Source organism: Lithobates pipiens, unplaced genomic scaffold (assembly GCF_037356315.1).
Source record: "Lithobates pipiens isolate NorthernLeopardFrog02 unplaced genomic scaffold, aLitPip1_a1.2 Scaffold_28, whole genome shotgun sequence".
Lineage (NCBI taxonomy): Eukaryota > Metazoa > Chordata > Amphibia > Anura > Ranidae > Lithobates > Lithobates pipiens.
Window position 1 is genome coordinate 195,755,424 of NW_027507789.1, and position 25,203 is coordinate 195,780,626.

Consider the following 25,203-nt stretch of genomic DNA (forward strand, 5'->3'; position numbering starts at 1 on the left):
GACAAAGACCAAGATGATATCTGCTCTTTCCTGTAGCAGTGTCTTGACTGAGATATTGGGCAGAGCAGATTTCAACCCAATTTCTCCCAGTCCAGTGGTTGCATAAACAAACAAAACAGAATTTTTAGAGCCTTTTTTTACCTCCATGATGCTCTGCCCAGAAGGACCTGCGATCATCCCTGAGGCTGGCTGCTCCGCCCCCTGTCCCCCGTCCCCCAGTGACATGTGGGATCATCCCCTTGCTGGCCACACCCCTTCACAAGTCCCGACCAGTGACAATGAAGGAGGTGGGCCAACTCCTCGGTATCAATCAGAGCCCTGAGCCGCCGAACAGCTCTGCAGCTGGGGAAGCCGGGGGACGGATCTGTCAGTGTAATACATGTGATAGTTCCCTCCCCGCGCCCCTGCACCATCCCTGGCAACAGACATTCCCTCTCCTCCTCCGGACACACTCCTGCAGACCCGCCACACGGGGACAGCGGATCCATAGGTTACATCCAGCGGGGATGAGGAGGTGACAGGCCATGGCTGCACCCTAGGCAGCAGTGCACCCTAGGCGGCTGCCTAGTCCGCCTAGTGGTAGCGCCAGCCCTGTGTAATGGTGTGGGGGGGGATATTTTCTTGGCACACTTTGGGCCCCTTAGTAACAATTGAGCACCATTTAAACGCAACGGCGTCCCCGAGTATTGTTGCTGACCATGTCCATCCCTTTATGACTACAGTGTACCCATCTTCTGATGGCTCCTTCCAGCAGGATAATGCACCATGTCACAAAGCTCCAATCATCTCACCACTGGACAATGAGTTCACTGGACTCCAATGGCCTCCACGCTCACCAGATCTCATCCAATAAAGCACCTTTGGGAGATGGTGGTAATGGGCGATTTGCATCATAAATGTGCAGCAACTGTGTGATGCTATCATGTCAATATGGACCAAAATCTCTGAGGAATGTTTCCAGCACCTTGTTGAATCTATGCCACTAAAAATTAAGGCAGTTCTGAAGGCAAGAGGGGGGATCCAACCCAGTACTAGCAAGGGGTACCTAATAAAGTGGCCGGTGAGTGTATATCAGTCTTAGAACAGATGTACCTATTCAAAATAAAATAAAACGAATAAGGAGGGACTATACTTTGGGTTCAAAAGAGGGACTGTCCTTTTGAAAGAAAAACAGTTGACTGTTTCACGTTAAAGGTCCAAATATGTAAATTCCGTCCTCTAATTTATCTGCGTGCTTTGGATGGTTCCCCTCTGTCTTCTTCCTTCAGAACAGCCTGGCTATCTTACAAGGGAGCTCCTTGCCCAGTCCCTGCACCCAACAGCCCAAAGAGATAACAGCAAGCCGATGATGTCAGCTCCACTATAAAAACGCGGTTAGACCCTTTTTGCAGAGTCATAGGCATTTTGAACTACAACAAGTGTCATCTGCTCAACCCTCCTCTACTGCACCATGCGTGAGATCGTCCACCTGCAGATAGGCCAATGTGGGAACCAAATTGGAGGAAAGGTAATTAGAAGCCATTGTGGGTAAAGCATCCAATATTTTAAAGAAATTTAAAAGGGGCAATTACTGCTAAAGTAGAGATCATGAGAGGCTTGGAGGATGGTTACACTTTTTATTGCTTTGTTTCCAGTTTACTAAAAAACTTTTATAATTTTTTGATCAGTTCTATTTAAAAATGGTACCTTTAAAGCTAACAGAATAGTAAAAACTGAGGGCAACACTCTGCAGAACAGGGATTTTATTGTGCTGCTGACCGGTTCAAAAATCAGGAAAGTTATTAGGGAGGAAAAAAAAAAAAAAAAACGAAAACTGACTACTGTTCACAAATCAGGAAAACGACCAGAAATAAGCTGACTAGAACCTCTTAGCAATAGCCATTCGCTTATTTTTATCCAGTTGCCTTTGAAGGTGCAGGTTTAGGGGCTGCCTTAATCTTTTCCTCACTACTTGACTGACCAGGAACAGGCCTGAAGCCATAAGTACCGAAATTCCAGATATGCTCATCCCTGTTACAGGTTACATAGTTAGTCAGGTTGAAAAAAAGACACAAGTCCATCTAGTTCAACCATAAATAAGTCACTGCGTTCTTCATCCAGGTGGTGGAAGAAAGGTCAAAAGTCCATTTTGACACGGCAGGGTTGTCACCTCAAATGTTAGCGCACTAGGGCCCAGGCCATCAGCCATGTTTGTATAAATATATTAATCCAATCAGAAACTATAAAAGTAATCAATGTGGGCCATCTATAACATCATATGAATGACCGAACAGATCTGTACAAACAGGAATGTCTGCCAAATCCATAAAGGTGCATCTCGTCCACCGCAATGGTAACCGGCAGTCACCTCCCCTCTCTGCAAACTTGGAAAGGTCCGATTAATCCTATTCACAAGACTAAGGTTGAGGAGATCATTGATTACATGTCATCAAGTATGCATATCTTCTTCCATTAGAGATTGTTCTCTTATGTAAGGGCTCATGCACACTGCAGCTCGGGGAAAAAAAAAAAAAAAAAGGAGCTGCCTTTACAGGCATTTCAGCTTTTATTTCAGCTTAAAGAAGCCTGTACTTTTTTGGGCTCTTTTGCACGTTTTTTTTTTTTTTTTTTTTTTTTTTTTTTTGAGCTCCTTTGAGCATAAGCATTTTTTATTTTTATTTTTTTTACAAACCGTCTCCTCAGCTCATTTTTCAATTTTTTTTGTGTGTTTGAGCTTCTTTGAGCTTTTTCATACTATTTCATGCTCGTTCGAACTTTTTCATGCAATTTTGGGCACTTAGGCATTTTTTCTGCTCGAAAGCTTCTCTCAAAAACATGAGTTTGGTGGGGGGTTTTTCTGCCTGTAAAAGCCATAGTGTGCATGAACACATTGGCTAACATGGAGAGGAGTTTTCAGGCAGAAAAAAATAAGAGCTCAAAAAAGCTCAAAAGCCTGAAGGAGCCACTTCTTTGAGCTGCAGTGTGCATGAGCCCTTAGAGAAAAACATACTCATGAGATTGCTGAATACAAAGTACAGTAATACCTCGGATTGCTAGTAAAATGGTTAATGAGCATTTCACAATACGAGCTATTACTTTTTTTAAAACCCTGACTCGGTTTGTGAGTGTTGTCCTGCAAAATGAGCAGCCTTTTCAGTGTGCAGTACTGCATTTTGCCAGAGGTGCGGGGGCGCTGGTGACAGTTGGAAATACTCCATTCCCAAGTCTCTCCAATGACCCCCCCACCCCACCCCTGGCCACATGCGGTACTGCATACAATAGAAGTTAAAGCGGAACAAATTATCTTTGTTTCCATTGACTTCTATGGGGAAACTTGCTTTGATATGCTTGCTGGACATGCTTTGGATTACAAGCATTCTCCTGGAACGGATTATGCACCTAATCCAAGGTTCCACTGTACTGTATTTTTCATAATGGGAAATGGCCCAACAATGAAACTACCCACAATTTATTTTATCCATCTTTATATGTAACACTTTAATTAAAAAGTAACGCGAGAAAATTGAATGTGGCGAGAACAACGATATGCTACCATTATGAAAACCATAACACGGGGGGGAATACTTTTTTTTTGTTTTTCTTACTGAATTTTTCCCACGTGTTACGAACAAGCGTAATTTGCTGGAATTCCTGCTTGCCACATCTACTTCATAAAACCCAATTTTATTTTTTTACTTAAAAGTAAGGTTTACTGCAGTAAACCTTTTATTTAACCTTTAAATGCATATTACATATGTTATTTTGATAACCCAAAATAAATAAAGGATAAAAAAATGGTGATGAAAAAAGTAAATTTTGGGTAAACCAATGATTTCTTTGTGCAATAATCAACATGGTGAGCATTACTGGCAATGTATTCTTTGCCTACATACTTCTTGCTCTAATGTATCCTATTTCACCCAAAACAGTTATGGATAGTACTGTGCATAAAATGTTCATTTTTAAGCAACAAACATTCATCTTATGCTCCCCACACCTTTTACAAGTGTTTGGCCTTTGCCCAAGTCTTCTGGTAGTGTCAGGTTCCCGTGCAAGTGCTTGTGTAGCAATTCTACCCAACGCATGAATGCTCAGAGGAGATAGCAAATTAAATATGAGAGGAAAACTAACCAAGTAGTGATAAACAAGGTTAGAGGTTATGAAAAGTTTTAAACTTGAAGCTGCTCTTCGTTCCAAGCTTTAAAATTAACCACAGAGCTTTAGGGTCTGTTCACACAGGTCCAGTGCATCCTTTTGTTCACAGATTCAGGTGCAAATCAGGTCTGAATTTTTGCCTGAATCGGATCAGAAGACGCACAAGACCCTTTCAAAATGCGGAGAGCGGCCACCCCTGAGTTGTGTGAACTGGCTCCATTGAGAGGGGAAACCCTCATCCAATTCGCATCAGTTTGAACCCAACCTGAAAGCGTACCCCTGACCAGGCTATGGGCACAACAGGCAATAAAATAGCTGTGTAACAACAGCTTTCAGTAACCTTTGTAGCTAAAAGGCACTGACCACAAGCATTGAAATCACAGCTCATCAACCATTGCTCAGGGAGGGCTTGTTTTAAACCTAGTTGAATGTTTGCAAAGAGTGTGTAGATAATATCTATAGTCTGGGCCCAGGTGCTCTTATATCAGAACTTATATTGGATTGGGCACTTGTGTGAGCTCCATGGCGCAAAGTATGCAAATAGAGGTTTCCCAACATTGAAAGCTAGAGATCTGCCCGCCCCTCTTCCCTGATGTACTTCTGTCCATTTGTTGGATGGAAAGAAGTTTAAAAATTGTATAAGCGCTCATAAAATGAAACTAAAACAAAACAGCAGCTGTGCACTATAACTAAGGATGAGCTCCGGCGTGTTCGCATAGCCCGCCAGGAAGTTGGCACTGCGCTGCTCTAATCACAGTGAGACATTCTGCTGATGCCCAGCTGCAGAGATCGGGAAATGTCTCCCTGCCTGTAATTAGCGCAGCGCAGCGCAGTGCAGACTTCCTGGCGGGCTCTGCACGTGGGGTGTGTGAACACACCAGAGCTTATCCTAAACTATAAACCAGATACTAGGCACAAACAATATGTAAATAAGAAGTGCAGCGCTAAAAATATACTTGCAATATATAATACAATGCATATAACAGGCGCAAAGATTACTAAAGTGCAATCAATAGTGCATGAACAATATAGGTGAGCAAAAGCAAAACATTGCATAAAAAAAGAAATAAGCAAAAAATAAAATATGTACTAATATAAGTGCAATCAATTGTGCAAAACCAAAAATTCAGCTTGAGATGAGTTTCAAACATAAATACCAGTGCAATATATAAAGAGGGTGCAGATCTCTGCAAAAAAAATCATAGGGACTAAAATCCATGTGTAGAGTTCATTGCTAAACCATGTTGAAACGATGATCAAAACACCCAGCTGTGTGACACCCATCACCAAAGTAAAAATGGAGGCTTACCAGAAAGCCTGCGACCCCCCTTACTGTGGGAGGTCATACAGTGCTTGACTGGATCTCTGATCCACTGAAGAAAAGCTCAGGTGTCCTTAATTGGTTAACCAGAAGGCTCTCAACAGACCAGGAAGTAGTGGCAAAAATCATCAGTAGATCAGCTAGCTGAAGTATATATAGGGAACAAAAGACTCCAGTGTAATACTGTATCAACTTCAAATTTAATAATAAGTAATGCACTTACATCAGATTACATCAGATTAGTAGAATGCAGGCAGATCAAAAAATGTTGTATAGTAAAACATTTTTAAAATCAAAGGACGATAGATCATAGATGCATTATATCGCCCATTCAGTTTTAAGGATTAGGACTGTGCTTATATCACAGTATAGGAAATATGAACAAATTTCTGCCAGAGACGGGGGCGCCGGTGACACTCCGTTCCCAAGCCTTTCTGAGTTTTTTTCGTCACCCTTCCACCTCTGGCCACATGCGGTACTGCATACAATAGAAGTCAATGTGGAACTAATTATCTTTGTTTCCATCGACTTCTATGGGCAAACTCACTTGATATGCGAGTGCTTTTGATTACAAGTATTCTCCTGGAACGGATTATGCTCGTAATCCAAGGTTCCACTGTACTGTATTTTTCAGAATGGGAAACAGCCCAAAAACGAAACTACCCACATTTTTTTTTAGCCATCTTTATATGTAACACTCTCAAGTGGAAGTAAACCCATCGATTTAAACAGTTAAAAAAAAAAGGCATGCCCGGAATTCTAACTGCACATTGGCTGTGCTCTCAGCCAAACTATCAAACCATCCAATGGCTGGTGTCATAACGAATCACATGTGCAGCACCATAGCAGTTGAAGATTAAACAGAGGCAAAGATGGCAGCTTCCTTGGCTGAAAACGATAGGGGAGTTTACTTCCACTTTAATTAAAAAGTAACATGAGAAAATTGAATGTGATGAGAACAACGATATGCTACTATTATGAAAACCATAACAATGGGGGGGGGATAATTTTTTCCCACACATTACGAACAACCGTAATTTGCCAGCCATCTTGCTGGAATTCTTGCTTGCCACATCTACTTTACACAACCCAATTTTATTTAATTTTTTTACTTATAAGTAAGTTTAAATGCGGCCACCTAGTGACAGAAGAGAGAAGTGCAGCAATTTCAGAATTAGGGTGAAATCAATTGACCTCCTAACAATTGGCCGAGGCAACTACCGCCTGGCAACAAAATTTAACAGCATCCCTGCCTAAACATCAGGTTGCTACACTAGATTAGCCAGGAGGATGCGAACATGTCTGATGAACTGGCTAGCTGTTAGCGGGCTGGAAGGAAAAGGCAACAATGGACTAGAGTTAGATAACAATTGGTTCAGAACCCCTACTGGACACCATTTGTTGTGGGTCTGGAAGAATTTGATGTCGACCCCGGTGCCGGACTGATGAGTTTTGGACACTGCCAGATGTAGGACAGAATGGTCTTGAAGGTGGGCCAAATAGCACCTGCATAGCACCTGGCAACCAGGGCCACTGTAAGTGAACACACCGGGCCGCGGGAAGCCGTAGAAGGCCAGGTAGATAGCTGCTTGGATGACCAGACTGGGCAGCATCCAAAACGGGGGTTGTGACAGGATGGCTGACATGTTCCGGAATGTGGAACTTGCTATTGACATGCATTTGCTACTGGCTAAGGGCTAATGTTTCTGGATGCCATGCAGCAAGGCTCTTAGGTTTTCCCAGGGGCTTATAGGGAGAGGAAATGCTGGATGCCAGCTAGGTAGAGTCTGACAGTGTTGTGGGACAGGCTCAGATGAGTGCGGCAGTAAGACACGAAGGCCAGGACGTGCTTGATGTGACCTGTGCCTATATGAAGGCATGTGGCTAGGAATTTGCCATAGGCATTCCAGGCAGTGCGGTAGGCCTTCAGTGTGTGGGGGTGGCAGTGATCAGTTTATGAGCAGCGTAGCGTTGTGAAAGAGGTCTCTTAGCCCATCATTAGTTGCGACCAAGGTGGGATGGAAAATGGGGTTGGGTCGGCTCTGAGTCTCTGTAAGAAATACAAAGGAAAATTGAGACGGGACAATGCATCTGCTGCGAGATTGCACTTGCCAGGTATGTAAGTACAGTGCACACTGAAATTGTAGTGAAGGGATATCTGCACCAGCCTGCTAGGAAGGACATGATGAGCAGGGACTTGGACCTGCTTTTGATGACAATCTCAGCCGTGGCTAAGTTGTCAGTGGAGGAGACTACAGTCTGCCCCACCCAGGTGTGTCCCCAGACCTGAGCTACCCCAACAATAGGGTAAAGCTTGAACAATGAGGACGTCTGGCTGAACACTGGGACCAGGAGGATTTCCTGCGGGCATGGACCTGCAAACCAATGGGTGCCAAAAATAGCAGCGAAGCCTGTGGTGGCTGCTGCATCTGTTACTATATGAGGTGAGGAGGCTGAAGCTGCTAGAATGAACATTGATACGCCGTTCTTGTTCTCAAGGAAGTTGTCCCACATTGCTGGTCTAGCCTGATGGTTTGATCGGGGTCCTATGCATGGGAAAGAAAGACCAGGAGGTGAGAAATGAAGGAAAGCCCTCGAGGGACAATCCTCATAGCATAGTTCAGCATGCCTAACAGGGACTGCAGTTGTCTCTTGGTGCAACTTCATGAGGTGGTGAAGGTGTGAATGACCGCCCTAATCCGTGACAGCTTGTCAGGGGATAGGGCTGGCCTGCATAAAGCAGGTGTCAAGGGGTGATTCCTAGGAAGGTGATGGACTGCGTGGGGCTTTCCGCTATGCCGCTATGGGCATGTTGAGGTTGCCAAACACTACCCTTAATTTGTCTAAATCTGGGGGGGGGGGGGCTCATCGTGCCGTTCGATCAGCAGGAAACCGTCCAGGTAATGGATGACTTTCTGGCACTGTGCCTGGTGACTTAGGATTCAGGTGAGGGGCTACGCGAACGCATCGAAGAGCCATGGAATGCTCTTTGACCCGAAGGTCAGTTTGGTAGCAAAGTAGTATGAATCTCTCCATATAATGCCATGCCACTGCCACAGCAAAGGTTCAATGGGTAAGAGTTAAAAAAAAAAAAAAAAAAAAACAGGAAAAGTCTGCATTGGACAGACATGCGCCTGTGCCTATGCTAATGATGGACTGTATAGCTAAGTCAACGAATGCATATTTGAGAGAGAACTCTTCGGAAGGAATCAGTGGGTTAAATCGGAGGTCCGCCCACTGCAAAAATTAAAAGTCAACAGCTGCACATACTGTAGCTGCTGACTTTTAATAATCGGACACTTACCTGTCCTGGAGTCCAGCAATGTCGGCACCGCAGCTGATGTTTCTTCACCACCTCATGAAGATGTTTCCATCAGCTGTTGGGTGCATGCTGCCTCCATTGCGAGTAAGTAAGGGAACCAGGCAGTGAAGCCTTACGGCTTACTGGCCCGGCGGCCGGGGAAGGAGGAGGGAGCCCGGGCGGTGACGTCAATACCTGCGGCTTAGGCTCCCAGAAGTGGTAAAAGCCAGGTATTCTGCCCCCCTTCCCCCCTAAAGGTGACAACGAGCGGAATATCCACTTTTGGGTGGAACTCGGCTTTAGGACTGAGGATGTGGAGGAATGAGGCACAGACAAGTTGTACACCAAATGCAATTTATTTGAGAATTTGCCCTTGACAAGCCCAATAGGGCTAACACTCCATGGCTCAAATGGCGACTCAGCGAAGGGGCTAATAATAAAATCCTGGTCCAGCTCGGTCTGCAACAGATTGTCAATAGCTTGCTTGTCTGTAGAGGCTGAGCGGAGGTTCCTGCACTCATGAGTGGTGTAGGGTAGGGTAATGAGCCCCATGTGGAATCTGGAGCTAAACCCGCACACCAGAAATAGTGCATATGCGGGTGACGGGTGAGAGGAAAGGTAAAACACCAGCCATTGTACATTCACCCGACTTAGTCAGGATGAGTTGGTATGCTTGAGGGTGCATGTGCTCTTGGGATGAGCTCTATGACAGTTGACACAAATGTGGAGTAGTTGGCATTGGTTGAAGCTGCAAGTGCCATTGTTGAAGTTGTTGCAGATAGGCATCTTGCCTAGTAAATGGACAGGCTGTCCCAACTTTTCCATCTGAGGATGTTGCGTAGGGCCAAGGAATGTCTGGCATCCGTGTTAGAGCATCAGTTTGCCGTGTGCGTGAAGGACTGGCAAACAGCGCAAAGCGGCAAACGCAGACCCGCAAAGTGGCGGCAGAACAACTCCGTGTCCATGATGCTCCAATTCTTGCTGGTTTGGAACTGGGCGAATTTGGCTGTGGCACTGGCTGCGAACAAGCATTGGTAGTCGTAAAAAATGCAGAGCCTCTGTATTTGTACCCTAAGTCAACCACGGCATGGAGGTACCAATACATCTCTTCCCTCCTGCCAGGGTTGGCCAAGCACAAAACGTCCCTAAACATGCTGAAGACCAGCACAAACACGATGATCAACTGTTTGCAATTGAGCCTGTGGTCTTTGGCCTCCAGAACTACGGACACGTCCCCCCAGGCGTAGGACTTATTCTCGGTCAGATCATGGACAGAGATGAGCAGGGAGACCAGGTTAACATCCTTTCCCTCCAGGATGTCCTTCCTGGTGCCAGCAGGGACGAAGTGTGCAGGAAAAATAGTGGAACCAGTGTCCAGCGTACCTCTGGGCAAGACAGGCGCTGCGACCATGTCTAAGGGGTGTCAACTCTAGGACTCCTACTCTCTCCTGCACGTCGAAGATGGCTGCGGTCAGTGTGCCGATCATGGTGTGCAGCTGGGCAAAAGCTGAGGAGATGGACTGCAGGGATGCCTGCTGGGTGTCGGGTGCAGCTGCTGCTGGTGTTGGGAACAGCAGCCTGAATAATCTGGCTTTCCTGGCCATGGCCGGGTAGGGAATGGCCCCCATGCCGAAGCTCTGCCGTGAGCTTGGGGATAGTCCATCCTGAGGTACTGAGTGCTGCCTGACTCTGAACCCACAGTGGGTGAAAGAGGGGCAGAGGCAAGGTCTTCACTGCTGGAGTGTGACATCACTCAAGCTATAATGATAAAAGAGGGGAGGGGGGTGTATGTTTAAGAAGAGTTTTTGGAAAATAAGAACAGCGAAGAGACGGAGTACGTAAGAATAAGTAAGAAGCAAGGGGGAGGAAGAACAGAAAAAGGAATGACAGGTGAAGTGAAGAACACGTTGCGTTCCGGCGAACGCTGAAGAGTTTAGAAATTTAGAAAACTTGAAAAGTGTGAGGCAACCGAGGTTAGTCAGGAGGTGACTGGCAAAACAGCTCTGGTGCCTGGTCAGTGTCATGCCATGGGGTAGGACTGCAGTGTCGCATTTCAGGGCGAACTGGGGTGGGAAGTTGCAGTCTGGTTGTGGCCTAAGTAGGAATGTTGCGTTCTGTAGTAGGTGACATATGTTTGGCCTGCTAACGCCTGCACTGTCAGCAAGCAACTGTTTAGCAACTGTGACTGCGTATTTTGAAGGTGATGTCTTTCAGAAATAGGTAAGAAAGAAAATGTAACAGTAGCTAAGCACCAGACCGGCAACCCAATTTGTGTATGTGAGGTATCGAGATGAATAAAGGGTGCTGCAGGTTGATGTGGGAGAGTGTCCCATGTAGTACCCACACGACTCCTTCTCTGATAGAACATGCAAAGCCCTACATGTGTGTATGTATGTCATATTACCTGCGAGAAAAACATCCAACCTTGTGCAGGATGGAACAACCTGACTTCACTGACCTATGGAAAAAGACAGACAAGAAAACGTGAGTGGCCAGGTTGAGTACCACTGGAGATGAGCTTGCAATGCATATTGCAAGAGAGTAGCCTCAAAGGAAGGCGAAAACAAGCAGTAGAGAAAAGTAGAACATGTATGGGGATAACCAAGGCCATGCTGCCGAGTGACGTAAATAAATGAGCTGACACTGAAAAGAGGTGTGCTGAAGCATGCCGGCGTTTGTGACCCAAGAAGTCACCTCAGTTGTAAGTGTAAACAGGCAAATAAGTGGTGACCAAGAGCTAGTGGCAGGAACCTCAAGGGGGAGGCTGTGCTGCAGAAGATTGTGGTGCCTGAAAACAGGTAATGAGTGGTGACAGAGCTTGTGGCAGGGACCTTGTGGGGGAGGCTGTTTTTCAGAAGCATGGTGCCTGTTTTAATTTAAATAAATAAATATATATATATATATATATATATATATATACACACACACACACATATATATAATTATTTTTATTATTATTTTTTTTTTTGGGGATCCTTTTGCATGAATTACTGCATCAATTTGGTGGGGCATGGAGGCGTTCAGCTTGTGGCACTGCTGTTAACTGAAGCCCAGGTTTCTTCGATAGCGGCCTTCAGGTCGCCTGCATTGTTGGGTCTGGTAGCTCTCATCTTCCCCTTGACAATACCCCTCAGATTCTCTATGAGGTTTAGATCAGGCAAGTTTGCTGGTCAATAAAGCACAGTAATACCATGATCATTAAACCAGGTATTGGTACTTTTGGTAGTGTGGGCAGGTGCCAAGTCCTGCTGGGAAATTAAATCAGCATCTCCATAAATCTGGTCAGCAGAGAGACTGCACTGACTTTGGACTTGATAAAACACAGTGGACCAAAACCAGCAGATGACATGGCTCCCCAAATAATCACTGACTGTGGAAACTTCACACTGGACCTCATGCAACTTGGATTCTGTGCCTCTCCACTCTTCCTCCAGACTCTGAGACCTTGATTTGCAAACAAAATGCAAAATTTACTTTCATCTGAAAAGAGGCTTTTGGACCACTGAGCAACAGTCCAGTCTTTTTTCTCCTTAGCCCAGGTAACACACTTCTGATGTTGTCTCTGGGTCAGGAGTGGCTTGACACAAGAAATGCCACAGTTGTAGCCCATGTCATGGATATGTCTGTGTGTGGTGGCTCTTGAAGCACTAACACCAGCTGTAGTCCACTCCTTGTGAATCTCCCCCAATTTCTTGAATGGCCTTTGCTTTATAATCCTCTCAAGGCTGCGGTCATCCCTGTTGCTTGTGCACCTTTTTCTACCAAACTTTTTCCTTCCACTCGACTTCCCATTAATATGCTTGGATACAGCACTCTGTGAATAGCCAGCTTCTTTAGCAATGACCTTTTGCGACTTACCCTCCTTGTGGAGGGTGTCAATGACTGTCTTCTGGACAACTGTAAAGTCAGCAGTCTTCCCCATGATGGTGTAATCTCCTGAACCAGACTGAGAGACCATCTAAAGACTCAGGAAAACTTTACAGGTGTTCTGAGTTAATTAGCTGATTAGAGTGTAACATGTAAGAGGAGTCTACAATATTGAACTTTTTCACAATATTTACATCTTCTGAGATACTGAATTTTGGGTTTTCACTAGCTGTAAGCCATAATCATCAAAATTAAAAGAAGGAAATGCCTGAAATATATCACTATGTGTAATCTAGCTTGACTTTAACTTTTTGAATTGAATTACTTAAATAAAATAACTTTTTGATGATATTCAAATTTTTTGAGATGCACCGGTAAATGAGTTACAACACTGGCAATGGAGAGGAATTTTACTCGCCTATACTCTACAATACTCAGGTCTTTACACACTATTTTTTTTGTGTTTTTTTTTTTTTTTTTTTTTACTCATGGACTTTGTCAACATGTTTCTCAAGTAAACATCAGTAAACTATTATGCCCGTGTGCAACTGGAACTTCAAGCTTTTCAGTGTAAACATGTCTCCTTTGTCATCAAGTCATTTGAGTTTGTCAGTAAAAAGCTGACCTTCTACTATACGGGTAATAATGCTCTGCTATTATTAATCAAGATTTTGGAACAGATGGGGGTGTGGTTGTGGCTGCATACTACTGTGGGGAAGGCTGATAAGGGAAATGCTGGCTTGTCATGTGAATGGGATGACAGATAGGAATTTGAATATACAGTGTTATTTTTTAATTTTTGCTAAGCTATGTCAAAAGAACCGCAGCCTCTTCAGGAAATGCATCAGACATTCAGAGCTTGTAGTTCTATACTGCAAATTATATATATACTAATAACCTGCTTGGTTACTTATCCCTTCCACACCATTACAAATTACCGTACATCAAGTTCTGTTCTAAAAATTTGGAGTCAATTTACTAAAGTAGAGACTATTTACTTGGCAAGTGAATTTTTTACCAAATGTAAACAAAGCAAAGTTATGTACGCTCCAAACTAATCATGTGCTAGCAATTACTTTATTTATTATTTTTTATTTTTCCTCATACAGGATTGGGTGTTGAATGTGATTTTTTTCTTTTTTTTTCACAAAATTGATAGCAGATTATTTCTCACACACAGCATATGCATAGCACAAATTACACCCCAAAAAACATTCTACTACTCCTCTTGAGTATGGCAATACCACATACGGTACATACCACAGAGGCTCAATATGCAGGGAGCGCCATCAGGTGTTACACATATAATTTCTTGACTACCTTTAAGCCCTTGTACACACGGTCGGAAATTCCGACGGAAAATGTCCGATCGGACCATGTTGGCGAATAATCCGACCGTGTGTGGGCTCCATCGGACTTTTTCCATCGGAATGTCCGACCTACAAAGTTTGAGAGTTGGATATAACATTTTCCGACATTATCCGAAGTTTGTAGAGAATTCCGATCGGACAAAGTGCCACGCGTGCTCAGATCAAATTAGAAGACCAAAGCTATTGGCTACTAGCCTGAACGTAGTCCCGTTGTAACGAACGAATGTCATCACGTTCCGAACGACAACTTTGTCCAACCGTGTGTATGCAACACCAGTTTCGGACAAAATCCAATGGATTTTGTGGTCGGAATGTCTGACCGTGTGTACAAGGGCTTACACTTTTGAAGGCCCTGGAGCACCAGGACACTGGAAACGCCCCAAAAATGACCCCATTTTGGAAAGAAAACAACCCAACGTATAATCTATGAAGCATAATGAGTCTTTTGGAGGGAGATTTCTGCAGCATATTTGGCAAGTACAGAATCACAGTACATATAAAATAATATGCAAAGTGGTTGGAAGGAAGCTTCAGAATGGCAAAGAGGTTTTTATTTCAAATTATGTGAGCAGACTGCAGTTCCTCTTTAAGTTCTATGAGGTTACCATAGGTTCACTTACTAACATTAACTTTGTAAAGTGCCAACTCCAATAAGATTAATCAAATCATCCTTCAAAGCCCTTAATTTTGCAGAGGGTGAAGGGTGATGGGAACAACCTGTGCTCACGTGGACTTTAAAAGTGAGAAGCTCACTCCATGTTCCTTATGCCTATTTACATGTAAACAATAACAGTAGGTTACCATGATAGCAAGAGTATTTTAATAGTGTTTTTCAATTGGCCATAATAGTCTTCCATGACTGCTGTCTATGGTACTAAAGAGTGGTCTTTTCATCTCCTTCCTAGTTCTGGGAGGTGATCAGCGATGAGCACGGTATTGACAATACTGGAAATTACAAAGGAGATTCCGACCTGCAGCTGGAACGGATCAACGTCTACTTCAATGAGGCTCACTGTAAGTTTTTAGCACTGCATTATACATTCTGAAAGTGTGTTGGCTTAGTAGGACAGCAAATTAGGAGACTACTTGGGTTCGTATTTTGAGCCACTGCTTTATTTGTTCACCTCTCCTTATGGGTTTAACACTTATCCTTATATAGACCTACACCGATTAGCCAAAACATTATAAGCACTGACAAGTTAAGCGAATAACTTTGATTATCTTGTTACAATGGCCTCTGAAAGGGAGTAGAATATATTAGGCAGCAAGTGAACTTGTTGCCCCTGAAGTTAATGTGTTGAAAGCAGGAAAAAAATAAAAAAACAAATGGGCAAGATTAAGGATTTGACAATGGCCAAATAGTAATGGCTAGACGACTGGCTCAGAGAAACTCCAAAACTGCAGCTCTTGTGGGATGTTGCCTTTCTGCAGGGGTCAGGACTGACCAAAAGTGGTCCAAGAGGAGGGAAAAAAAATGTCAATCTGATAACAGGGTCACGAGCAGCCAAGGCTCATTGATGCACGTGGGAAGGCGAAGACTGGCTCATGTAGTCCGATCCAATAGAAAAACTATTGTAGCTCAAATAGCTGAAAATTTAAATTTTGCTTCCAATAGAAAGGCGTCGGAACACACAGTGCTATACACCCTTTATAGCAAGCTATGCAATGAAAAACAGGGATTTTTAGTTCACACATATTGCAATACATGTTTAAGCTGGCCAACTGCGTCAAAGTAATTCCTCTTATGGCCAGTCCTACTCTGCTTTGCTACGGCAAATGCTACAGTAGACAACATCCCAACATAGGGCATAAAGACCCAAGGTGGGGGGAGAGCGACTAGGTTCAGATCTGGACTGACCTGCATTGCAACAAAAACAAGACATACCCGTGCTCAGATCCCAATAGCTTGTACATGTATATAATCTATCAGGTGCTAAAGGGGTGTGACCACATGTTAACGCTACAAATTCTGGATGAACCCTCTGCACACTGCTATATTCCATTTCCAGCCAATGAAGAACAGACATTTTTAGTTCACACGTATTGCAATACAAGCAATGGAAAGGGTTATAGTAGTGCAGAGGTTTCATCCAGAATTTGTAGTGTTAACATGTGGTCACACCCCTTTAGCACCCAATAGATTATATACATGTACAAGCTTTTGGAATTTGGGTCTTGTTTTTTTTTTTGGAACAGACAGCGTGTCACAGTTTGTTGTGTAGGGGGCTGCATAACTGCACGGCGGTCGGGTTGCCCAAGCTGACCCATGTCCACAACCAAAAACGCCTACAATGGACATGAGAGCATTAGAACTGGACCACAAAGCAATGGAAGAGGACCTGGTCTGATTCAAGAGTGGTTCGAGTAACACAAGTTTTAAGTGTTGATTTCTAAATTCTGCAGCTCTCAGTCCAATAAAGTATCTGTGGGATGTGCTAGAAAAACAAGGCTCACAACTTACAGGAATTAAAGCATCTGCTACTGATAACTTGGTGCCAGATACCACAGTGTACCTTCAGAGGTCTAATGGAGTCTATGCCTCAACAGGTTATGCTGGGTGGTCATAATGTAATGGCTGATTGATGTATATTTTTCAGTTGTTGCCCCAGAAAGGGTATATTCTAACTTATCTACCCTACTATCCCTTTTCGGTATATGTTAGAATGTGAGTAGTTGCTTGGAACCTCAATCTGAGGCACAGGCTCTCAGTTTTCAAATTCATAAGCAGACAGAAAATGTAGATATTCCAAAAACATTTTATTAGTAAAATGTATTTATTGACTTTTTCCATAAAAGGTCCTATAAAAGCACATTTCCTCCTGGATCTAATTTTAAGTTTTTTTATGCTTTAACAGCACAGAAGTACGTCCCTCGCGCTGTGCTTGTGGATCTGGAACCCGGAACGATGGACAGTTTGCGCTCCAGTGTCATTGGACCTCTGTTTCGTCCAGACAGTTTTATTCATGGTATGTTATAAACATTCTGCAGTCTATTGCTGAGGGCCGAAAACAAGCTCCTAGGGCAGTGGTTCTCAACTCCGGTCCTCAGGAACCACTAACAGGCCAGATTTTAAGTATTACCTTGGGGAGATGCAGAATACTGCAATCACTGAGCAGAAAATTATATAAGCTGTGATGTATTTCAGTTATCTTGCAAACCTGGCCTGTTAGTGGGTCATGAGGACAGGAGCTGAGAACCCCTGCCCTAGGGGAAGGTAGATGGCCATCACGTCAATAAGTTATTAAGAAATTATAAAGTTGTTTATTGACTGAATTGGTAGATCACACAAATCAGCATTCTTTTATCCAGTGAAACAGCATACATCAAGGTATATAGTAGTGTGAACAGCTGTAATCATAAAGGGATGGGGTATAATACAATGGGAAGCATTTCAAGTGGTTTTTCAATATAGGGCTGTTCCTCAGAATGGGTGACCACTGAGCCTCTGACATTCATCATTCCAAGTTGCCAAGTCAGGACAATATTCTAAAGCAATTCAGTATATTCAATATGTGATTTTATCTTTTTAAACTGGTGATCTGATGATCTTTATTATGGTTTAAAATAACAGGCAATTCTGGAGCTGGCAACAACTGGGCCAAAGGCCACTACACAGAGGGAGCAGAGCTGATAGAATCAGTGATGGACGTGGTGAGACATGAGAGTGAAAGCTGCGATTGTCTTCAGGGTTTTCAGCTGGTGCACTCTCTCGGTGGAGGAACAGGATCTGGAATGGGCACTCTTCTTATAAACAAGATAAAGGAGGAATATCCGGATAGGATAATGAACACCTTCAGTGTAATGCCTTCTCCCAAAGTCTCAGACACAGTGGTAGAACCATACAATGCCATCTTGTCCATTCACCAACTGATTGAGAGCACAGACGAAACCTTCTGCATCGACAACGAAGCTTTGTATGACATCTGCTTCCGCACACTAAAGTTATCCAACCCGACCTATGGAGACCTCAACCATCTAGTGTCCATGACCATGAGTGGGGTGACCACCTCACTACGATTCCCCGGACAGCTTAACGCAGATCTGAGAAAGCTTGCAGTGAACATGGTGCCCTTTCCTCGTCTTCATTTCTTCATGACTGGCTTTGCCCCTCTAACATCTCGCAGGAGCCAGCAATACAAGTCTCTCACAGTGCCTGAGCTCACCCAGCAGATGTTTGACTCCAGAACCATGATGACTGCCTGTGACCCTTACCGTGGTCGTTATTTAACAGTGGCTGGCATCTTTCGTGGACGCATGTCCACCAGAGAAGTGGATGAGCAGATGTTGGCCGTGCAGTCCAAATACAGTGCTTATTTTGTGGAGTGGATCCCCCACAACTTTAAGGTTGCCGTGTGCGATATCCCACCCCGTGGCCTTAAGATGTCTGCCACTGTTATTGGAAACAACACCGCCATCCAGGAGATCTTCAGACGCATTGCTGAGCAGTTTTCAGCCATGTACCGCAGGAAGGCTTTCCTCCACTGGTACACTGGCGAGGGCATGGATGAAATGGAGTTCACTGAAGCAGAGTGCAATACCATTGATTTGATTGCTGAATACCAACAATACCAGGAGGCCACAGCAGATATAGATGACTATGAGGAGGAGGAGGAAGAGGAGAAGGAAGTAGTAGTACAAGTGACGGAGACCATAGAAAGGGTGTACAAGTAGAAGACAACTGGCCAAAGGTCAGAAGAAAGAACAATTCTTGTATATAGCAAGCAAACATCCTGAGTTTTAGGTTTGCTAGTGCAGTGTTGGAAAAATGAAAAAGAAAATTTGAATGGTCACTCTTTTAAAAAGCCTTTGTTTGTTCTTTGGTCAGTTTAATTCTAGAGCTACACCAGTAATAGCACTAATTTGCTACTAAGAGCTTTACCCGCTCGTTGACAATCATTGCCTTGCCTTTAATGTACTGCCAATATAATGACTTGCCTACTCAAGGGAAGGTGTAGTGTTCTCTTCATAAGACTAACCTTTAGCACACTCTACCCCCCTCCCCTCACTTCAATTCCCTGCTGCAGCTCTTGAAAATACCTGATGGTAGAGAGACACCTGACTCCAATACCATCCCACCGAAGTGCTCAGCGTCTGCATGGCCTATTGCAAATACTAATTGCTGTTTTCAACATCTTTATTCTGTGCATTTTTCAAAGTTGGATACTTCTAGATCAGGGATATGCAATTAGCGGACCTCAAGCTGTTGCAGAACTACAATTTCCATGAGGCATGACAGCCACAAGCATGACACCCAGAGGCAGAGGCGTGGTGGGACTTGTAGTTTTGAAACAGCTGGAGGTCCGCTAATTGCATATCCTTGTTCTAGATGGACGTAGCGAAGGTAAATAGTATGCATGCAAAGGATTTTTTTTATTTTAACAAGGCAGTCTGCGTCAAAAACCAGCTTGAAATAAACTGAGTGGTGGTTTTATGCCCTTCCCACAATACCCCCAATCAGTCTGGGCGCTTCCTAATTAATGATGAGGCCTAGATCCTGGCCTATGAATACTTTATCCTCGTGTACCCCTTCTTTCTTTTTTTCCCCTTCTTTTTTTCTCTCAATTCCCTTCGAGGCTTCTGCCCATTTTCTCTCTGTGCCAGTGCTTTTAGACTTCAGTAATTTTCGCAGACCTATGGCCTGTGCCACGAGGTCGTATATTGAGCTCTTGCTCTATAAACTGGACTGGGTTTGGGTTCAGTCATTGATGTTCTATGTCATTTTTTGTCTCTCTCCTGATCCCCCTAAATAGGTAAACTGTTGATCTGCACCTGTGCATATTTTTTTTTTCCCCAATAAAAATGATTGTACCAGAAATAATTTGAGAAGTACGATAAAACAAGGTCATTTCAACTTTTAGAAAGGCAGACATTTTTTTCAATCTACCTTATAATATCCATTTATTTAAAAAAAAATGACCTGTGGAAATTTTATTAAACCTTGGAGCTGCGATCTACATTGTTTGGGCTATTTATTTTTTTCCCCCCTTATTGCTGCTTTAGGCGCTAAGCAGCTGCGTTATGACTGCTGTTGTGTAATCTTTAATAAGAAATAATGATAAATGCACTAAGCTCATTGGCTTGGTTTATGAATACCAATCAAAACAGAAGTGTTGTCCATAGCAAACCATATTCCTTGTCTCCCCCCCCCCCCCCCAGTGAATAAAAACTATTACATACTGGACATGGTGTATGACGGGACATGTCTTTGCAGGATTGTTTTTAGTGTGGCTACCATGCACAGCCGCACCAATCAGTTTCTACCGTCAGTTTGTTCAATTAAACTTTGACAAAAAAACAAACTGCAAGCTGATCGATTGCTATGCTACTCGAAATTTAGCATTTTCCAGTTTTATTAAATCAACCCCTTAGATCACAACTACAAGTAGTGACTTGATTAGAACCCTGCTCATGAGTAGCCAAATCTCAGAGAAACCATCTGAATGGTTGTATATTTATTTACCTGGAGCCAAAATGATAAAGACCTGGGAGAATGGCTGCTTCCACTCTAGTCCTCACATATACACATTCTGCACTGGGAAACATTTGCTTTAGGCGGGGTTCACACCTCCGACGGATGAGGCTCGCATCAGGGGTCTGGTGCTTTCCTGTTCTCCGTTTCAGGCCCGAATTTCAGCCCTGAAACGGAGCCAAAGATGCACAGCGTTCCTGTGCAAGCCACTCCGCAGCCACAACGGAGATATGTGAAGCAGTCACAATCTCCTGTCATGCGAATTGGATGCGGGGAAACCCATATCCAATTTGCATGGGTGTGAACCCAGCCTCAAAGATGGCCATACGCTGTACAATCTTCTTTAGGATTTGCCAAAATGATGCAATACAAGAACATACTCTAAAAGGGATTTTAAAGTCTCATGGTTTTACACCTTAATGTACTCTCTGCATTAAGGTGAAAAACCTTCTGTGCTTCAGTTGACCCCCCAGAGCACCCCCTTTTTTCTTACCTGAACCTGATCATTCCAGTGACGAGCCACTGTGGCTCCCGCCAATCAAATCTAGTGACACGGGAGCCAGGGCAGGCCCGAGTCCTGTTGTCTGTGTCAATGGACGCAACAGCGGGACTCGTGAGCATGCCTGTATGGGTGCCTCCAGGGAAAGCAGCTCTCTATGGGGGCACCTGATGAGGAGCCAGGAGCGCTGCCGGGGCACCCCAGAGAAGGAGGATCAGGGCTGCTTTTGTGCAAAACCCTTGCACAAAGCAGGTAAGTATGACATGCTTGTTATTAAAACAAAAAAACCGCACCTTTACAATCAATTTATCTATTCAATCTATATCCAGTCAGACAGGACCTTGCACTTACTAGTTGTTGGCAGGTCTAATACAATCAGACCAACCTTAAGCCTCATTTAGATCTGCAATACCCTCTGCAAATGATTCAAGTTGGATCAATCTTCAGAGGGCATTTAACAGGCATTGAGATGTTCTATGACCTCAGTGCCTGCTTTAATCCCTGCACCAGTGCACACAATGGATGTGGTTGCAGGGCACCCCCCATTCAATACTGCCTGCCAAATAAGGCAGACAGAGGGAAGAATGGTGTTATGTTCTGTAATGCAAAGCATTGTGGCTGCGGTATACGTACAAACCCCACCCCCCTCATCTTTGCTGCTTACAAGAGAGAAGTTGGAGGCAGTGAAAATGCATCTCTACCGCGCATTTAACTATATATATATATATATATATATATATATATATATATATATATATATATATATATATATATATATATATATATATATATATATATATATATATATATATATATATATATATATATATATATATATATATATATATATATATGAATTACAATATTTATTTTTTTGCAGGTAAAAAATGTGTACATTTTTTTTAAAGTTAACTTATCCTTTAATGAAGGTGACTAATGTTTCTCAGTTTTTTTTATTTCTTAAAGAAGTCAAGATCTGTTTGTATATGTATTCACATAACTTCAAGGGTGATGTATTTGGCAGGTGAACTGTTCTTTAGCCCACAACCAGCCCCTTCCGGTTCTAAACTACTTTAGCAAAAACAAAAAGGAAAATGATGAAAACTCCTCAGAAGCTGAAATACAGAAAGCAGAACTGTTTACTATGCAGGCAATTGTATTAATATCTGAACTGAAAAAAAAGAAGGAACTGTAAAAACGTGATACAAGTCTTATGATCAGTGTGGTTTTCATGCACAGCTATGGGAAAAAAATAATTTTGCAATATCTATAAATATTCAAATAAAATGCAGATTAATACTTTATCACGTGGCTGGAAGTTTTTTTTTCTTTAAGTCACTAGCAGAGCTTTTTCTAGCAGCTTTCTTAGAACGCAATTCTTATAGCAACACATTACCTGCATTAATCAAACTGAAACTTTGGGCCCTTTCACAAAGACGTGTCTGTGTAGGGCAGTGATGGGGAACCTTGGCACTCCAGATGTTTTGGAACTACATTTCCCATGATGCTCAACTACACTGCAGAGTGCATGAGCATCATGGGAAATGTTGTTTCAAAACATCCGGGGTGCCAAGGTTCCCCTTCATTGGTGTATGGGCTCCGCTTTACTTAGCAGGGATCGATCGCCGCTGAGCAAGCAGACGACAGGTCCATCTCTGCATATTGTGCAGGGACGGACCTGTCAGAGCGCCACTCTCCTCTATGGGGGAATCGGATGAAGACGGACCATAGAGTCAGTTTTCATCCGATCGACAGATGGAAAAATAGGGTTTCCATCCGTCACACTTTAGCATATCGGAGTGGGTCAGATGTCAGCGTACATGTCACCGCTGGCATCCGTCGCTCCATAGACCTGTATGGAGCGTCCGTTCAGGTCCACCTAAAAAAAGCTGACAGGCGGACCTGAACAGCCCGCCTCTATGAAAGGGGCCTAAGTATCTTTTTAAAGCACAAGCAGATGATTATATGGATATAAAAATGGAGAACACATGCTCTCTGTAAGTTTAAAAAATAAGTTTAAGAATGTATGTACAATGCTGTGAACAAGTATTTGCCCCCTAAACCGAATAACTGGTTGTGCCACCCTTGGCGGCAACAACTGCAATCAAGCATTTGCAATAACTGGCAATGAGTCGTTCACATTGCTGAGGAGCAATTTTGGCCCACTCCTCTTTGCAGAATTGTTTTAGTTCAGCCACATTGGAGGGTTTTCCAGGGTGAACGGCCTGTGTTAGGTCAGGATACAGCATCTCAAATGGATTCAAGTCCAGATTTTGACTAGGCCACTCCAAAGCCTAAATTTTACTTGCTTTGAACTTTTTGGAGGTGGACTTGCTGGTGTGGATCATTGTCCTGCTGCATAACCCAAGCACGCTTGAATTGATGGCTGGACATTCTCCTTTAGGATTTTCTGGTAGAGCTCAGAATTCATGGTTCCATCAATTATGGCAAGTCGTCCAGGTCATGAAGCTGCAAAGCAGCCCCAGACCATCACGCTACCATCACCATGTCTGACTGTTGGTATGATGTTCTTGTTATGAAATGCTGTATTAGTTTTATGCCACATGTAACGGGACACACACCTTCTAAAAAGTTAAATTTTTGTCTCATCGGTCCACAGAATATTTGCCTAAAAGTCTTAGGGATAATCGACATGTTTGGTAAATGTGAGATGAGCCTTTGTGTTCTTTGGTCAGCAGTGGCTTTGGCCTTGGAAATCTCCCATGGATGCCATTTTTGCCCAGTCTCTTCTTATTGTTGAATCATGAACACTGATCTTACCTGAGGCAAGTGAGGCCTGCAGTTCTTTAGATTTTACATAGTTAGTAAGGTTGAATAAAGACACCAGTCCATCCAGTTCAACCTGACTGAGTGTCTACAATTGTCCCTATCCCTGTATATTGCACACTCACATTGGTCCCTACCCTCAAGGAGCCCACAATCTAAGGTCCTCATTCATATACAGGGTCAATTTTTTGGACAGAAGCCAATTAACCTACCCACATGTCTTTGGAGTGTGGGAGGAAACCGGAGTACCCAGAGGAAAGCCGCGCAGGCACAGTGAGAACATGCAAACTCCAGGCAGGTAGTGTCATGGTTGGGATTCGAACTAGCGACCCTTTTTACTGCTAAGTGAGAGTGATACCCACTACACCACTGTGCTGCCCATGTTGTTCTGGGTTCTTTTATGACCTCCTGACCTCGCCGTTGTACTCTTGGAGTCATTTTTGTATGACGGACACTCCTGGGAAGGTTCAAAACTGTTCCAAGTTATCTCCATTTGTGGATAATGGCTATCCCAGTGGTTCACTGGAGTTGCAAGGCCTTAGAAATGGCTTTGAAATCCTTCCTAGACTGATACATGTGCATTACTTTGTTTCTAATCTGTTCTTGAATTTTATTTTATTTTTTTTAGAGACTGACATTGTGTGGCTTTTTGTGATCCGTTAGCATCCTTCACTTTGTCAGACAGCTTCTATTTATGTGATTTATTGATTCAACAGGGCCAGGTAGGTTTGAACAGCTTTTTTCCCTTAATAAACAAAAGAATAATTTAAAAACTGCATCTTGGATTTACTCGGGTTATCTTTGTGCAATATGAAAATTTGTTTGATAATCTGAAATCATTTAAGTGTGAAAAATATGCAAAAAATCAGGAAGGGGGCAAACACTTCACAGCACTGTATGTAGGTTACACACACAATAACAATTATCTCACCATTTCTTAAACATTTAACAAAAGGCAAAGTTTTGGATAGGGAGGAGAGGGATTAGAACACCTGTCAGTTTTTAGAGCTGTGTCCCCGTTAGGACAAATTTAGAGAGGGTGAATCTCCCCGTTTACCGTTCTAATTGAAAATAAAAGAAAAACCCCAAAGTTTGGGTTGACATCAGAACAGCAATAGAGGGGAAATATTCAAATGAGGACATTAGGTCTGGCGACAGGTGTTTTGGCAATGGGACACAGATTGCAAAAAAAAAAAAAATGAAAAGGAGTTACAACCTCCTTACTGTATCCAAAATGAGGGGAAAAAAAAAAAAGATAGTAGTTTGCCTTTAGTTACACTTTAACCTAAACAGAGGTGTAACCATAATCCATTGACCATCTCAGGTCACACAATGTTGCCCACACATAAGAGTGGGCTCACATTGGTGTGCTGAAGTTTTGCCACAGCGTGACTGTATCCATGTTTTATGCACGTTTTCCATTAACTATTAGAGTGCATTTTCTGAAAACAAAAA

The 25,203-nt window shown here is 43.2% G+C and overlaps 1 protein-coding gene across 2 annotated transcripts; it reads left to right on the top strand.

Annotated features, from left to right (window-relative positions):
• Window positions 1-1,358: 1,358 nt before the first annotated feature.
• Window positions 1,359-22,265, top strand: TUBB1 (tubulin beta 1 class VI). Of its 2 annotated transcripts, XM_077460247.1 has the most exons (5): window positions 1,359-1,507; window positions 14,899-15,007; window positions 16,849-16,959; window positions 17,565-18,681; window positions 21,986-22,265. In XM_077460247.1, exons 1-4 carry the CDS (start codon window positions 1,451-1,453, stop codon window positions 18,662-18,664), a joined length of 1,377 nt encoding a protein of 458 aa, XP_077316373.1. In that variant the 5' UTR covers window positions 1,359-1,450; the 3' UTR covers window positions 18,665-18,681; window positions 21,986-22,265. The 2 variants fall into 2 exon arrangements, with proteins under 2 accessions (XP_077316373.1, XP_077316372.1); XM_077460246.1 differs by lacking the exon at window positions 21,986-22,265 and having other exon boundaries at window positions 17,565-19,947.
• Window positions 22,266-25,203: the final 2,938 nt, after the last annotated feature.

Coding starts and splice junctions, on each gene's coding strand:
- TUBB1 (XM_077460247.1), top strand. CDS start 1,451: ATGCGTGAGATCGTCCACCTGCAGATAGGCCAATGTGGGAACCAAATT. Junction 1,508..14,898: donor GGAACCAAATTGGAGGAAAG/GTAATTAGAAGC, acceptor TCTCCTTCCTAG/TTCTGGGAGGTGATCAGCGA. Junction 15,008..16,848: donor CTACTTCAATGAGGCTCACT/GTAAGTTTTTAG, acceptor ATGCTTTAACAG/CACAGAAGTACGTCCCTCGC.